This window comes from Ornithodoros turicata, chromosome 2, assembly GCF_037126465.1.
Source record: "Ornithodoros turicata isolate Travis chromosome 2, ASM3712646v1, whole genome shotgun sequence".
Classification (NCBI taxonomy): domain Eukaryota; kingdom Metazoa; phylum Arthropoda; class Arachnida; order Ixodida; family Argasidae; genus Ornithodoros; species Ornithodoros turicata.
The window spans coordinates 64,841,649-64,857,089 of NC_088202.1; the positions used below are offsets into that span (position 1 = coordinate 64,841,649).

General features: G+C 43.7%; 1 protein-coding gene across 1 annotated transcript; it reads left to right on the top strand.

The window, feature by feature from the left end:
- Nucleotides 1-305: 305 nt before the first annotated feature.
- LOC135385507 (follistatin-related protein 1-like) lies at nucleotides 306-12,681 on the top strand. Its single transcript, XM_064614856.1, has 11 exons — nucleotides 306-445; nucleotides 525-566; nucleotides 780-807; nucleotides 1,307-1,534; nucleotides 4,443-4,478; nucleotides 5,055-5,119; nucleotides 5,571-5,731; nucleotides 10,525-10,637; nucleotides 10,770-10,833; nucleotides 11,092-11,162; nucleotides 12,303-12,681. Exons 1-11 carry the CDS (start codon nucleotides 431-433, stop codon nucleotides 12,380-12,382), a joined length of 903 nt encoding a protein of 300 aa, XP_064470926.1. The 5' UTR covers nucleotides 306-430; the 3' UTR covers nucleotides 12,383-12,681.
- Nucleotides 12,682-15,441: the final 2,760 nt, after the last annotated feature.

Sequence of the window (15,441 nt, forward strand, 5' to 3'; positions counted from 1 at the left end):
TTGTTTATCGCAAGGTGCAATAAATACTGCCATCGCCTCGGTGTCTATGATAGAGAAAATGCCTGCGCCCTGAGGTGTCCGTGTGTCCCCGTCCGAGAAGAGAACGGATCAGCTCACGGGGCGCACGCCGATTAAGACAGCATCGGCGTGGCGCCACTGACGTCGCTGCCGCCGGTCCTTCGACGTGCTCTACGCCGCCGCCGGAAAAAATGCTCATGGCGCACACCTCTACTTGCCTCTACTGGAGGTAACCCCACTCACTCGTTCAGGTTAAGAAATTCTCCGTTAGATGGCGCACGCACGCAACGGCAAAACTTTTCCTTGCGCAACTTCGCGAACTTCGTTTGTTTTGCACGCCGTGTGTTCCAGCGACAGTCGGAAGTATATCGGAAGCAGTGAGGATCGCTTCGCTAATAAGAACTGCGGTATAATGCTGAAGAGAGAGGTGAGCTGTAGCTTCGAGCATGTAATGCTATGGGCTACGCTTTTGTTTGGACGTATCTCAACACAATATATGGTTCTAGGTGATACCTCTTTTGGTAGTCTTCGCTGGACTCACAGCACTCGTAAGTGGCATATTTGTTTAGTGCTGGCTTACGATTTCATGCATGATAAGGGTAATAAAATTGCACTAGTAGGCGCACGTCACTAGGTGTGCCCGTGTGAGCTGGGGTGCCAAGAGCGAGGAATGTTTTGAAAAGCATGAGTCACTCAAATATTTGCGCCTTATCACATAACATCCCCTGTTCTTACTGTTTTTCCTCTGCTCGTGTTTCTAGGAGCTTGCCAATGGGACTAGCTTGTCAGGTAAGTACTCATTATCAGGCACTGCATGCGTACGTTTCCTGGTCAAATACGTAACCAGCTTTTTTTTCTTTCTCTTTTTTCTTTTCTTTTTTAATGAACGATGAGGAGAATGAGCTTCAAAGTTCACAATTCAATTATTCGCTGAAGAAACTCAAGCCTGAAACTACGTGTTGTACCATAACTTTGCATTTTGCTAAAGAGAAATGAACAGAACAGTAGGAGCAGGAAGTATAAACTGGAAGTAGGAAACAACAAATTTAACCTTGTCAGCAGAATGTGGGCTATTTAATGCTACATGGTGTTGTCCATGTAGTGAACTAGTCCAAAGCATATGCAATGGATAATGACCTCAAGACAAGTGAATAGAGACTGTGAAGTAAGACCCGAGACACCGATAGAGTTCTTAAGTCATGAACTACCAGCTTGTCATCGCCATTTCGCTTCTGAATAGAGACCGCAAACTAGTATAAGTAAAGCCAATCAAGGCTTACAATTACAGAAAACCACCACAACATCTGTAGTGAAGTAGTGTGCCGGCCTGGTAGGACATGTGAGGTTTTGGACAATGGTCTCCCTTCGTGCCAGTGCATTAAGCACTGCCCTGACCACATCAAGCCAGTGTGTGGCTCCAATGGGGTATCCTACGAGAATCACTGCCTGCTGCACAAGGATGCTTGCCTCTCTCAGATTCACATTTCGATCAAACATAAAGGACATTGCAAGAAAGGTAAGATGCTTTGCACGTGTTTCTTTTAAAATATGGGGAATCTGCTGCACTAGCTATGGACAGAATTTTACAAAATAGGGAACTGCTTGTTTTAGTTATAATAAATGGCTATATATTCTTGGTCAAGGGGGAACCTTATGACTGCACCAGCAACTTCCAAGGGCATTGTCCTAATTAATTTTGACTAATGAACATTTTAATTCTGAAAGATAGAAGTTCAGTGCAATGGCAACATCTATACCTTTTAGCCATTGTCGGACAAGGGATCGATCCATGGCCCCCCGAAAACACATCAGATTTGGGGGTAATTTTTGTTGACTTTGCCAGAAACAAGTTCTCTCCTTTTCCCTTCAGTACGGGGGAAAATGATTCTACTCTTTCTTCCCATTACGAGATATCTGAACCATTTGCGTATTGTACACACGTTATTCATCCCAAAAGATAATTTTTGGGAAATGGTAGTCATTCTCACAAGTGCACCATTGCAATGCAAGTGGTGTCCTTTGCCTACAAACTTGTCATCACACTGAAGCAAACATAAATCGACTTTTTGTGACCGCATTAATTTTCACGCAAAGCAACAGTTTGCTAAGTTAAGAAAAACTTTTTTTTTCCTTATTATGCTTGGAGTCATTTAAGTAGCATGTCGAAAACAAATTATTTAGAATCAAATTTTATAGCCATACCTTTTTAATTGCAGTGATGTCACTGCCAGCAACTTCCAGTCATTGTTTTGCCAAGGAGTCAAACCACCAATTCCACACAGAGCTTGCTGATCACCTTTTATCATACCCCAAAACAGTCCTCACTCACCTTTATCTCAGTCACACACCCTTGTGACTCCAGGGTCTTGTAGTACCTTGGGTACCTCTGCCGAGGTATGGTAGTTCATGCTTACACCACCATGAGAACGAAAGTGAATGAGAACATTCCATTGGTTTTTCTTGTTTATCTCCAAGAGTACAGTGCTGGACAAAAGTTTACGGAGCACAGCACACATCGGCGCATTCCTTCCTCAGAATGACACGGTAGCAGCGAACGGGACAGCATGGGCTTACAGATATGTGCCTAGGTAACCCAGTCACCTGTTCGCAAGTCTGTACGGCAGTGGCGTAGCCAGATCTCCATGGTAGAAGGGGCTCGATACGAAAACTCCCCCCCCCCCCCCCCCCCCCCCCCCCCCCCCCGCTGATCCTGTGTCGACAACACACACATACTTGTGCACACTGCAAACTGAGGATTGCAAAAAGGAACGAAAATAGTTAATTTAGACGTTCACAGTACGATTCCATGTATAGGCTGTCATGACCAATGAGGTGGTGTCACGAGATTGGAAGTATTTTGCAAAGCTCATACTTAGAAAACCATTCAAGAGTGCTTCTTAGATAGACGCCATGAACTGCAAGAACTTTCGCGATCGTCACACTGGTCCCCCCCACACACACACACACACACACATATATTATGGTCTCGGATTTGCATGATTTGTGTGGGTCGGTCTGTGGCAGGTAGGGGGGCCTCGAGCCCCCCCTAGCCCCCTGTGGGTACGCCACTGCTGTACGGTCCCATTCGCTGCTAGCCTCTCACTCTGAGGAAGGAAGGCACCAGTGCGTGTTCCGTAAGCATTTATCCAGCACTGTACCTACAGTGTTCTGCTAGACAAAATTTTGCATGTGGCATCTACATATAACATAGTCAGATATTACTCTAATCTGAAAATCTGTTAAGAGATCCAAAATGTCCCATTTGAACTCAGTGTCTTTTGACAGAATTCTGTCCTGCCTGTCTGTGGCCAAAGGAACAGCATTGTCTAAACAAAAATTTTGACCAAATAGAGCAAATCACATTTAAATTTTTGGGGATTTCTTGATTGCGCTCTGTTGACCAGGCACCATAGGGCTTGGAGTTCCACCTTGATTTCAGAAGTAAGATAGCGCGTGTCCACTGCAGTGTTAGCTGGGCTTTAGCTGAGCTTGAGCTGCAGCTGTTCCACAGCTTTACAACAGTCTGTTACAGTTACAACAGTCTGTTACAGTTACAACAGTCATACATGAACCCTAACATTTGTTTTTCTTATATATTTGTAAGCAGAAGCCCTCGCTCAGGCCAGCTCAGGTTATCACAAATCCGCGAGGAATATCTGAAATGAAAAGGGTTGGGAAACACTGAACTAGATTTAAAAAATACTTGCTTGATTTTGTGTAGGTATTTTATTCATTACAAGTGTAGCTTGAACTGATGCATGCAGGGAATGTTTTTATTGACTTCTGTTCCATAGTGCCCCTTTCAGGTACATTTAGGAAATGAAACTGTTAAGTGTCCAAAGTTTGTTATTGAGAAGTGCATAAAAAAAGAAAAAAAGAGTGACGAACTGGACTGTGGGAGCAAGTCACTGTAGTCTTCTCGAGAAAGAGAAAAAAGAATAAAACTGTAGAAGTATGACACTGAACAGACCCACTACATTGAAATGAAGAAAGCCACTATACCGCAGTACTGCATATACTGCAGTATTGCAAAATGTGGCTTAAAAGGTGCTGTTTATTCTCAGAAATGGCAGTAGTTAGGCAACCTCTAACCTCAATCTCTTCAAGACAAGAGTGATTTGTCTTATCTTACTAGAGCCAGGGATTCCATATTTTTTGCAGTGAATGGATATGGAGTGTTTATTTCACCTATGTTTTTATGTTTTTTGCAATTGTTGTGCTATGCTTTTATGTAACCGCTGACAATTGTTGACTTTTTGTTTTTCTGGACGTGGAAAGCATAAAACTGAAACACTGGAAAACGTGCAGGCCACGGCATATATGATTGTGTGTTTGTTGCCATGTGCACCGTGTCAGTGCCTAAGCGCAATGACTAAATGTGCTGCTTTCTGTGTGGTGAGCATCAACTATGTTCTGCTTTCTAGAGAAATCTCGTCGCGGGAAGCATGCTTCACGGCCAGGTAAAGTTAAAAACTTATACCACTGAGATGTTGTTATACTGTCTTCAAGTAGTGTTTGACCCTTTCTGCATTTAATGTTTTACGGGGCTGTATCACCTGACAGAATGGAGCAAAAAATTTGAGTTGTGACACTGCTTGACGTAATGTCAGAATGTATCACATGCTCAGCAAAACATGCAGTAGTTTTTATATGCTTATTGACTTCCTACTGACCCTAAGGTTGTATGTTCGAGCCCTACAGAGATCGCCAGCAGCTTGGTGGCAGCGTACAAGCTGCTTAGAGGCTTAGAGAGGCTGTCCTCCACGAGGGGCATTAAATACAGTGGGGAAAAAAAACCTAATCATAGAGGAGAAAAGTTTACAATGGATGAAAAATTTTTCGGGTCAGTGTTGCTCCAAAGATATATTTCCTTCTTCACCAATTAAGCAATCTTCCTCATCCCTGAATGTTACATTCACCATGTGCAGTGTCTTTATGGAGAGATGGTTAATTGTTTCACAGTCAGTCATACTTTGCAGTCTTGAAAAAAAAAATTGCAAAAGTTCTTGAATGACACTTTGATCATATCTTTGCAGTTGTCTGTCTTCAACACGATCGTGATCACCTGCGTAAGCATTTCATAGAATCATTAGAGAGCCAGGTTAGTCTGTTTTGTACACATGCACAAAACTCATACTTACATGCAAAGCATAAGCTGTGACCTCTCAAGCGATTTGAGCACCTGGTGACGTGGTATCAAGGTACCAAACAGCTATCTATTTGTTGGTGAGGGCATATACACATGTATGGCAGCCTGAGCAGGCGATAAAGGTCATTGCCAGACACGTGCAATAAGAAAATGGGAGAACCGAATCAAGAACTGTTTGCATGCATACGCCCTCCCATTGCTAGTAACTGGTATCATGTCTCATCACCAGATTCTCTAATTGTTACGGATGCCACAGCTTAAATCTTTCATGTAGATAAGACTTTTGTTGCACATGCTGATGCTGCAGCAAACAATATGTTTGTGTCAAACATTGCAAAAGGACAAAAATCAGGCAGGATGCAAGTTCACCAGCATCAGACAGTGCTTTTTCTTGCATACCCAGGTAAAAACACATCACAACTACGCCTTTGTGCTTTCACGAGCATTTGTGCGCTGTGATGACAACAGAGACAACATGCTCAATGCAGCCGAAATGCTCAACTGCCTCAAGATGAACTACACAGTGTACAGGGAGTGGAAAGGAGACAAGGATGACCTAGTTGGGTATGTTGCATGAGTTTAGGGTAGTTGTACGAGGGAGTGACCTCAACCGTTGTAAATACGTATTGCACATATGTGTTTGTTTACAAGCTATGTTGCAAAGGCTCTTCCTCCTCTGTGATTGCCAAAACTGTGGCATTCATTGGACATGTAATACGTGTGCCAGACAAGCAAAATGTTGGAAATTTTTTAGACAAACCTGATTGAATGAAAGCAGAGTTCGAGGTAACTCGTTACAAGTAACTCGTTACTGTAACTAAGTTCCTTTTTTTGGTAACTTGTAACTTAACTCGGTACTTTTGCGGCGTGGTAACTTTCAGAGGAACTCGTTCCTTTTTCAGGTAACTTTGCCAAAGTAAGTTAAGTTAAGTTCCAAGTTGCTTTTAACTCGCTTCTCACTCACGTCCACATATTTTCTTGCTTTCTCTCTGGTTCTTTCATGGCATTTTTTTGCCATAAAACGTGATAATCAATGAATGACAGTATTTTATTGAGGAAGTAAGAACCGCTGCCATTGAAATGAAGCTGAACCATTGTGCGCCCACAGGGAGTAAGATGCAAAGCGTCCGAATATTACCAGAGAAACGTCATCATGACATTGGTAGATAGACTGAAACCGAAACAGATCGGAAGGAGAGGGCTGGGTTCCACAAACGGGCACTTGTTCGCTACCTCCCATTGAAAGAAAAGTAGGACTGAGGGTCGCGTCCCTTTAAGGGACCATATCGTAATCCCCTCAAGACCGTGGCTCTCGGGCACGACCTTGTTCACCTCTAGCTTTGAGCGTAGTTCAATTCTACCAAATTTTGGCGCTGTCGAACACTATGACGTCATTTGTTTACAAACAGGGAGAGATCTATTGTTGGACATAAACGAAAACGACCTAAGCGTGTTGCACTCCTCCGCAGGCAACTCAAGGTCTAAAACTCAACTGCTCACACGCACTGCACCTGCGCACTGCTGTTTTGTGGCCGAAGTAACTTGGAAGTAACTCGTTCTTTTTTTTAAGTAACTCAGTAACTGCGAGTTACATTTGAGACTGAAGAACTTCGTTATTAACTTAGTTACATTTTGCACACCGTAACTGAACTTGTAACGAGTTCTTTTTGACGGGTAACTTCTCAATCTATGAATGAAAGCAAAAAGGAAACTAAGACAGAAATGTACTTCCAAACTTTTGAGCAATTCGCTCTTCCAGCATAGCGTTTTTTAAAAAGTGCAGGAACTACACTAAAGTTTTTGCTGGTGTCCAAAGAGAGAGAGGAACGTAAAGAAAAGTACCGTATTTACTCGCATAATTTGCGCACTTTTTTACCGAAAAATGACGCGAAGGTTGGGGGTGCGCAAATTACGCGAGGCATTAACAAGCCGACTTGAAAAATGTGCAAAATCTGTTAAAAGATGTTCCTTTAGGTGAATAATATAATACAATCTCGGTGATAGGAATCTCACTGGGTAGCGGAAGACATTCGTATAGTTCGAAATTCGTATAAAAAAAAATTACACCAAAATAAAAATTTAGGCAAGAAAATGGACAGTGACTGTTCATTTTCTATAACTGTCAGTGAAAGAAGTCGGTCGTAAGGATTTTCTCTCCGTTTTTGGCCAATGCTGTAAAAATTTGCGAGATGATTCAAAAAGGCCCAGCACGTGGTTTCCACGCTATTTCTAAAGCGAGCTTCTCCTAAAGCAGGCATGCGTTAGGTGAAGCCAGCTTGCGGAATGCTGACGCGTATGTTGCCGCCAGAAGTTTTCCTGATATGTTCCCTCCACGTGTTCTGATCGTTCTTTCCTAAGGCAGCGCGATGTCACAGCTTCGCGGTTTATTGTAGTGAGGGGATAAAATGTCAAAACAGATAAGATTCCATACCGGGTAATCCCTTTGATCTTATCTCCTCCTCCAAGGGAGAGTCATTGCTTGCATTACGCAACATGGTGAGGTGAGGATCCCCCTCCTTTTTCAAAAGGAGGAGCAGCATTCGCCCCGTGACGCCGAGAGCGTCAGGGGGGAACGACCTCTGTTGCGCACGAAAGTAGGAGCGCGCAAATTATGCGAGTTTTTATTTTCACAACTTTTTTAGTGAAAAAGTGGGGGTGCTCAAATTACGCGAGTAAATACGGTATCACAAGAATAGCACGATGACCATTCGGTTTTGAATATGCTTGGACTTCAACTTAATGGTTATTCTTTACGTCCTTTTCTTTTCATTTCCTAATGTGGTAGCGATGGCAAAGGGAATGAATACGTTTATGTATTATCTCACTGTTCCTTTCTAATTATACACAATATGTCCTGTTGGTTCATGTGGTTCTGAGCTATCCAGACCATCCAAATAATTAAAAGTTTGAGAAAGCAAAATGCAAGGTTTGAGAATTATGAGCTACTGCTGGCATCACATTGCAACTGTCATTCATTAAAGGTCACAAGGGCTCACACCTTAGGCCGGCCGACATTCCGTAGCAACCGTTAAAGGAGCAGTGAGGTGACATTTAACGTCACTCTAAATCCTGCCTCATCTGTCAAGCTGTCCATCAGGAGTCACCATCCAGAATATTTTCGCTCTGCGGTGCGTTATAGCTGTGCAATCAAATCTACAAGAAACAGTCCATCCGCAGACGTCCGACACGATTCTCGTGTGACGTACTGGAGGCTCCGTGCCTTGTTTCTTTGTTTTTTCTTCACAGCTCACATGCCGCTTATACAGGCTTGACTGAATTAAAACCGGAGCACGAGACACGGACAAGAACACACAGACGACACTCGCTCCTGGACGTTCGTGCTCCGGTTTTAATTCAGTCATGTACCAACAGGCCCACTCTGCCATTTTGATATACATGCTTGAGCTGTGCGTCACTGGTCATGTGAGGGGAGTAGCATACGTAATGATGTCCTCTCGATCTGCGGTGCGCTCTTTTCACGAGGACAACAATTTTTCAAAGGTGTGCGGAACAGAGCCCTCGCACTTGCTCTGTAGGTCACCTGCGCTCGTTGTTCTTTCGCTTGAACTCACTCACTCAAACAATTCTCACATGCTGTCGTGTGACATCTGGAATCTGTAATTTATATCCAAGCTATAATGTAACAATAACACCTCTGCAATTTACATCACTGCCAAAAAATGCCGCGTGTCTAAATTTGTTTGTCTGTATATGAATGTGAGAGTGCATAGAAGAAAAATGTAAGAGAATGTGGCCAAGAGTGAATGTGTGTGTCTGCCCTCCTGAGCGAAGCCTTGGTATGTTGACCAGTGGCGTCACTAGGGGGTGCGGGCGAACCACGACGGAGGGGTGACACACAGCACCAGTACTGCCACTTCCTCCCGTTCCCTGCGGCACGATGATGCCAAAAACAACATGAGGAGCCTTCTGTGAGCATATATTATTATTCTTTTTTTTCTGCGTGTGCTGTAATATGATTATTTATCGTCTATCGCCTGGTACGGAAGGGGATCCGTTAATGGGGACGGGGGTGGTGGTGATGCGTACCCTAGTGACGCCACTGATGTTGACGAGAGTGCGATGTCGGCGTAGTGTAATGGTGCCACACCTGACTGACAATTTCATGATGTGGGTTAGATTCCCATCACCTGCACTCGCTGGATTTCTGTCAAATACCGTCCTTGAGATTGTACTTGTTTCATTTCATATTTTGAACGAAACATCTCTCAAAGACTCTAGCATAAAATATCAATAGATGAAGTGAACATCGTCTGCTTGCAAAAAGCGCATGTGTTTTCTGCAGGATGGGAGGCAGTTTTGGTTTGGAGTTGGAAGAGCACATTGAAGATGGTGCTGCTTGTGGAGCAGCGGTGTTGCAAGGCAGGGGCCAGACTGCATAGATCTTTGGAACATATTTTTCAATGCCGGAAAATAATATTTACGATATTACAGTGTGTCTGAATAAAATGAGGATGATGAGCATGCCGGAAAAACCCATATTTCTGGGCTTGTCGACATATACGACCAGAAGTAAGACTTTGAAAATCTGGTCCACCCATACATGCCAAGAAATGCGTGGTAATATGGTATGCAGCTTTCATCTCCCACAAAACGAATCTGTTGTGAGAACACAATGCGAATCATGTAGCTAGGCAGGATTCTGAAGAAACGGGATTTAGTCTAGAGTGGCACTTTAAATGGACTACTGTAAGAATGTGTACTATATGCAAAATTCCTGCATCAGAATGTTACAGCTTTTGTGATAAACGTGCAAAAGAACGTCATGTTCACACCTGGTTGCACATAAACCTTAATCACAGATCAAGGCATCAAAAGGCAAGTGAGCTGGTGTATTGATGCGGATGGTAACATTTCCATGAGCATGGTATTTTTTTTTTATGTCTCTGTCCCTACCACTTCGTCATGCTCAAGGAAATGGTACCGTCAACATAATCACCAAATTCTGCATGGAATCAGTGGCTGGATTGCTCAGCAGAACAGCAACTAGAAGTTAACTAACAGTGCCATCAAACAGTCGCAAATTAGGTATGAATAATTGGCTGCAAACCTGATTGAAATATTTTCCACAGTAACCATGAGCAAGAAAGCAAATGACAGCATTTGTTTATCTTTGGGGAAGTACTGCTGCTTTAAGGAACAGCACTGAGCTTCCAATTGTATGTACCAGTTTTGTGCTTCCATGTGCTCCATTATCACAGGCATGGAAATGCAACTTCAGACAGGATTGAGGCCCTGTCTCATGTTTTGTCTCGCATGTCTTGCACTTTTTCCGTGACACCACGTGAATTCAAATTTCCTATATGTCAGTGAAGTAAATACTTATTATTCACTGGAAGGTCTCTGTGTGCTGATGCTATGGTGGAGGTGGGAGATCAAGATGCGGATTGGTCCCTGTCAAAGAAGGAGTTCCAGGTCTTCATGGATCCCGCATACCGTCCCCCTATCAAACGTAAGATTTTCCTCTCCTCTGATACACAGGTGATAAGCTTCCACCTAGGACAACAATGTTTGCACTCGCTTTTAAATTATTACTCGTACAGGTAGCCGAGCTGTTTTCCTTTGAATATGTCTTTTTGTGTAGAATGTCCACTAGATGATGGATATCACAACGACGGTGAAGAAGTGAGGGTTGGCTGTAACCGCTGGTAAGTTCCGTACCCAGTGCAACACCATTCTATTGGATGCGTTATTGCTTGCACCTCCTACCGTGTTTGCATCCTTCATTAAGACGTGATGTTTGACGGCACATACTTCCTTTTTTTAGGAAAGTGTACGCGCCGTATGCGCTATGCAAATCTGTTATGCTGATATTGCTTGAGAACATTGACACTTCAATCAGAAACAGAGTTTGCGTCTTTAAACGTAAGGATGCTTCCTACATCACTTCACTTTTTTTTTTCAAGCGTATGTGCTGGTGGCAACTGGACATGTGTTGCAAGCCGCTGTGTGTCCAGGTCCCATGACAGGAAGAAAGGTATGTAGCATCTCTGTTTGATTTCTTGTGGTGACTGTTAGCCCAGTAGGATTGCCAACTGATTCGGTTAGAGCGTGTGATGCAAGTGGATTCTGGAATATGGGCAATACAAGTTAAAACACCATCATCAAGTGAGAAAGATGGTGTTATTGCAGGGATATGATTGCTGCGCCAAACTGTGCCATCGCCCTAGCCCTGCTGCATCCTGCTACATTTTACCCAAATGTGAATAATATGCGCAGAGCCTGCGCCGAAAGCCCAAAAAGTCGAACCCTTCGACTCGACCCATCGTTGCTTTATGGCAAGAAACAATGAGCAGCGCGTCCGAACTTGTCTAACTCCTCTTCTGCTGCCCTCCCTCCCTCCCTCCGCTGCTTGGACTTTGGAGCCTTCGAGCGAGGAGAAGGTCGAGGAGGAGGGAGCGAGCTCAACACCAGCAGCATCAGTTGATGAAACGCGCCTCTCCTGGAAACAACGAACGCCATTTCGAGAATGGCACTCTTCAAACTGAAACATGAGTAGACAATAGGCATACGCATGAATACCTCATCTTGTGTGACCTGTACCTGAGTTACACGACACTACCTTGTGTCCTGCGTTTGGGCCGCTCGATAGTAAACAGTGTTCCCGTCTTCCATAGGTCGTTGTACGAGGTTCAGTACCGATATTCTCAATGAAATCTACGTAAATGGCGGCGGAATATCAGTATGGTGTCTGCAGGGCTCTCAGGACAACTGATTTTGTGTCTTGTGCAACCAAAGTATGAATTGTAAGCATCATGGCGTTGCAGCAGTGAAACGTCATGCGACGACTAAGCGACATCAAATATGCCAAGCAGCACCGTTGTGGTCGTCTTGCAGCACTAGCGATTTCGCAACGTAGGCGTCACCTCATGCAGCGAGGCATCAGGTGAAGCCCACTTTCGGGGTGGTATCATTCATATTCGTGGAATAGTCGAATATTCGAAAAACCGAATATGAGATGTTCGAGTGATTGATATTGGATTCGAATTCGAGAGCTTCAATATTTGCACACCCCTAGTTCATTGGCATCGTCTATGTAGGTGTGCTCTAGGAGTGTTTTATAAAGCACAAGTGTCAGTGCTGTCCAGCTATATCTGCATTTCTATATCAAATCTAGGTCACCTTCGCAGCAAGAACAAGCACCACATCTCCCGTCAGGAGTGGGAAAGAATACTTCAGGAATTGAACCACAACTAAGAGAACAGGAACACTCATAATCAAGTGCCAAAACTCATTGCAAGGTAATGCAAGACAGAAAGAAGATGCACTCAAGTGCCCAAAGTACTATGCAACTAAGAAGAATTTACATATATTTTGAGAAAAAAATCTCTTCTGGCATTTTGAAGCCCTTTAATGCATTTCTTAAACTGGTGCACTTTTTATCGGGCAAATTGTTGTATTTTACATGAAGATCTGATGTACGTACCAAGTGCTTTTAATGCTTTTATGGAGAAATTTTAGTGAATGCTTTTATAGATAAATGTTAGCATTTTTTCTCTCTGTTGTCTCATTGTGTGCTCTGCTCATCATCTAAGCACAAAAATGACTAATATGGTACATGGATAGTGTGGAATAGTGGATACAGTGGAATGAAACTTGAGGCTTACCCTCTGCCAGCCTTTGCATTTCACTGCACACAGCATCTTTTTGTCATAATTGGAGTTGTCATTGAGGTTGCTGGACCAGGGTGCGATGGCAGGTGCTCGTTCTAAGGAGTAGAGCTACCTGTTATTGTCATCATTGGCTGCCTCAACCGCGCGACATAATATAATGAATTTTTGATGGGTCGCAGGGTAGAAGCGCTGGAATAAAAACTGTGCAAGAATGTAGGTATCAGTAACGGGCAATGAACAATGTTTAATGGCATCAGGATGAAAGAACTCACTCACGAGCGGTGATGCTGACGACGATCCATGGGCATGGGTGACATAATCTTTAATACTCCCTGCCACAAACAAACTGACGAAAGGAAAGTATCAGTGCTTTGTTTGTGATGGGAGAGCCATCATTTGGTTTCAGAACTGGTGCGCAGGACATCAGCAGAATTCAAGCACATCTCCAGTGATGCTGGTTTTGCCTGATAGCATAAGAACATGTAAGAAACCCAACTTGAAAGATAAGCACGACGTGAGGAGGGAAGAAGATGGAAAGAGGTGTGGGCAGACCAGAAAGGGAATTTCTGCATCAGATAGGGAGCGCAGGGTCCACCTATAGCAGCAACAGCTTAACCCGAGAGTTGAAATATGATGAATCAGATCTGAAAACTTACATCAGGCATTTCTCATTTCTGTTGCTGTACTGTTGTTCAGAAGTGAGCTTTCACTCATAGCATGTGGAACACGGCGTTTGGCAGGCGTAAAGCTGGAACTGATCCGTTTTTTGTCCTCTCTGGATTCAGGTCCATCTGGCCATCGACGATGAGAAAATGTGGCCCAGTTTCATTAATGGTCCCCTAGACTTAGGATTTGCCTGCAAATTTTTATAGCGTTATTAGCAAGCATTGGCAACGAAGAGTTCAGAACAGCGTCCAAAGACGTTTGTTCTCGGTCTAGATATTAATGTGTGCTATTGAGACTGCACGAGCATTACACTACAGTAGCGTAGTTGGGGTTCACTGTGTGAGAAATTCGTATGAGAAAAGAACAATAATCAAAAGAGTGACAAAGGCCACATGTCTGTATATTTTTCTGCTCTACGGTGCATTTCAGAAATTGCCCCACATTATAATGAAAATAAGCTACGCCCTAGCTAGAAGCTAGGTGATTCCATCTCAGCTCGGGCAGGGTGGTCCGGACACCGTCACCGATTTCCTTTGAAAAAATATATGTTGTACCGCAACACGCATGCACGCAGGAGCAATAAATATTTTGGCTCTATGTGTTGTGGTCCCCCAGAAAAAAAAATCTGAAAGAAATTGACTCGGCGGCTGAGCTTTCTGACAGAGCGACTTTGACATTTTATTTCTCGCCAGCGGACGGTCCCAAACTATAGATTTTTTTCTTGCGCGATGTGTCCGGTATGTACAACGTCTTTCAGCCTGCGTAAACAGCACGGGTCAATTCTGTTTTGAACTTCAATTAAAAATCGCCAAAGTTGCCCCAAAGTTCAGATTTTGGTCATATTTGTCTTTGCGCTGTACTCCTCCTATGCACGCCATCGAGATATATGAAGTACCTGCGTGTAGGTCGAAGCGTGCTCTTTAAATTGATATTTTTTCAAAGGAAATCGGTGATGGTGTCCGGACCACCCTGCCTGAGTTGAGATGGAATCACCCAGCTATGAAACCGAATTCGGTTTGTTCTTGGAATCGTCATGATTACACTTCAATGCACAGTCGCAAATATTGCCTGTTACAGTCTCTTCACGCCACCATCAAGAAGCTTTGTTGATTGCCAGCCCCCTCTGCCTCCTCAAAAAATAAAGTATAATGAATCAGAAAGCGGAAGAATGCCAATTTTCAGCACATTTGCAGAGGGCAAGAAAGTGACCTTCGCGCGATTTTGTGCAGGTGACCATGATTTGATACGAAAGGTGATTGATGCTAAACTCTTCTCAACTATAAGCACGACAAACAGAGAAGAAGGAAGAAAAATGTAATTGCGCAAAATGTGGTGATGGGTAGGTATCAACGGATGTCATATCAAAGTTTCCTTTCGCACCAGCAGTCAAGTCGAGCAAACGTCCGTGATGTATCTCGTAGATGCACTGGAAATCTCTATTCTTCCAGAATTTTTGCGGCGTTTGATACGTTTTATTATACGACATTGGGTGAAAATTAACATTCTGATTTCAGTCGCTGATTCAGTTGTTCTTCTAAATGGCCCACCGTTTAATGAAACTCCCAACTTTATCTCAATTCGTATCCGGTCCAATTTTTATATCACAATTACGAGGGTGGTTCCATAAGTTTCCGGGCTGAGGTAGAAATCGCGCGCGAATTTGAAAATGCGATTAAGTACGCGTGGCGCCATCTGTTGGAGGGCCGGAGCACCACCCTCAACCCTCTCCATGCTTTTGTCGGTTGGAGAGCGGCATTTCAAACAGCCAGGGTGCACTCTTCAGTTAAAATGGAAAAAATCGAGTACCGCGCTGTGATAAAATTCTTGACAAAAGAGGGACTTTCGCCTAAAGAAATCAAAGCACGACTGGACAACGTGTACAGGGAAGCCTCTCCATCGTACACAACGGTAAAAGACTGGGCTAACCAGTTTCGACTGGGGCGAGAGTCCATTGAAGATGATCCACGCGATGGTCGT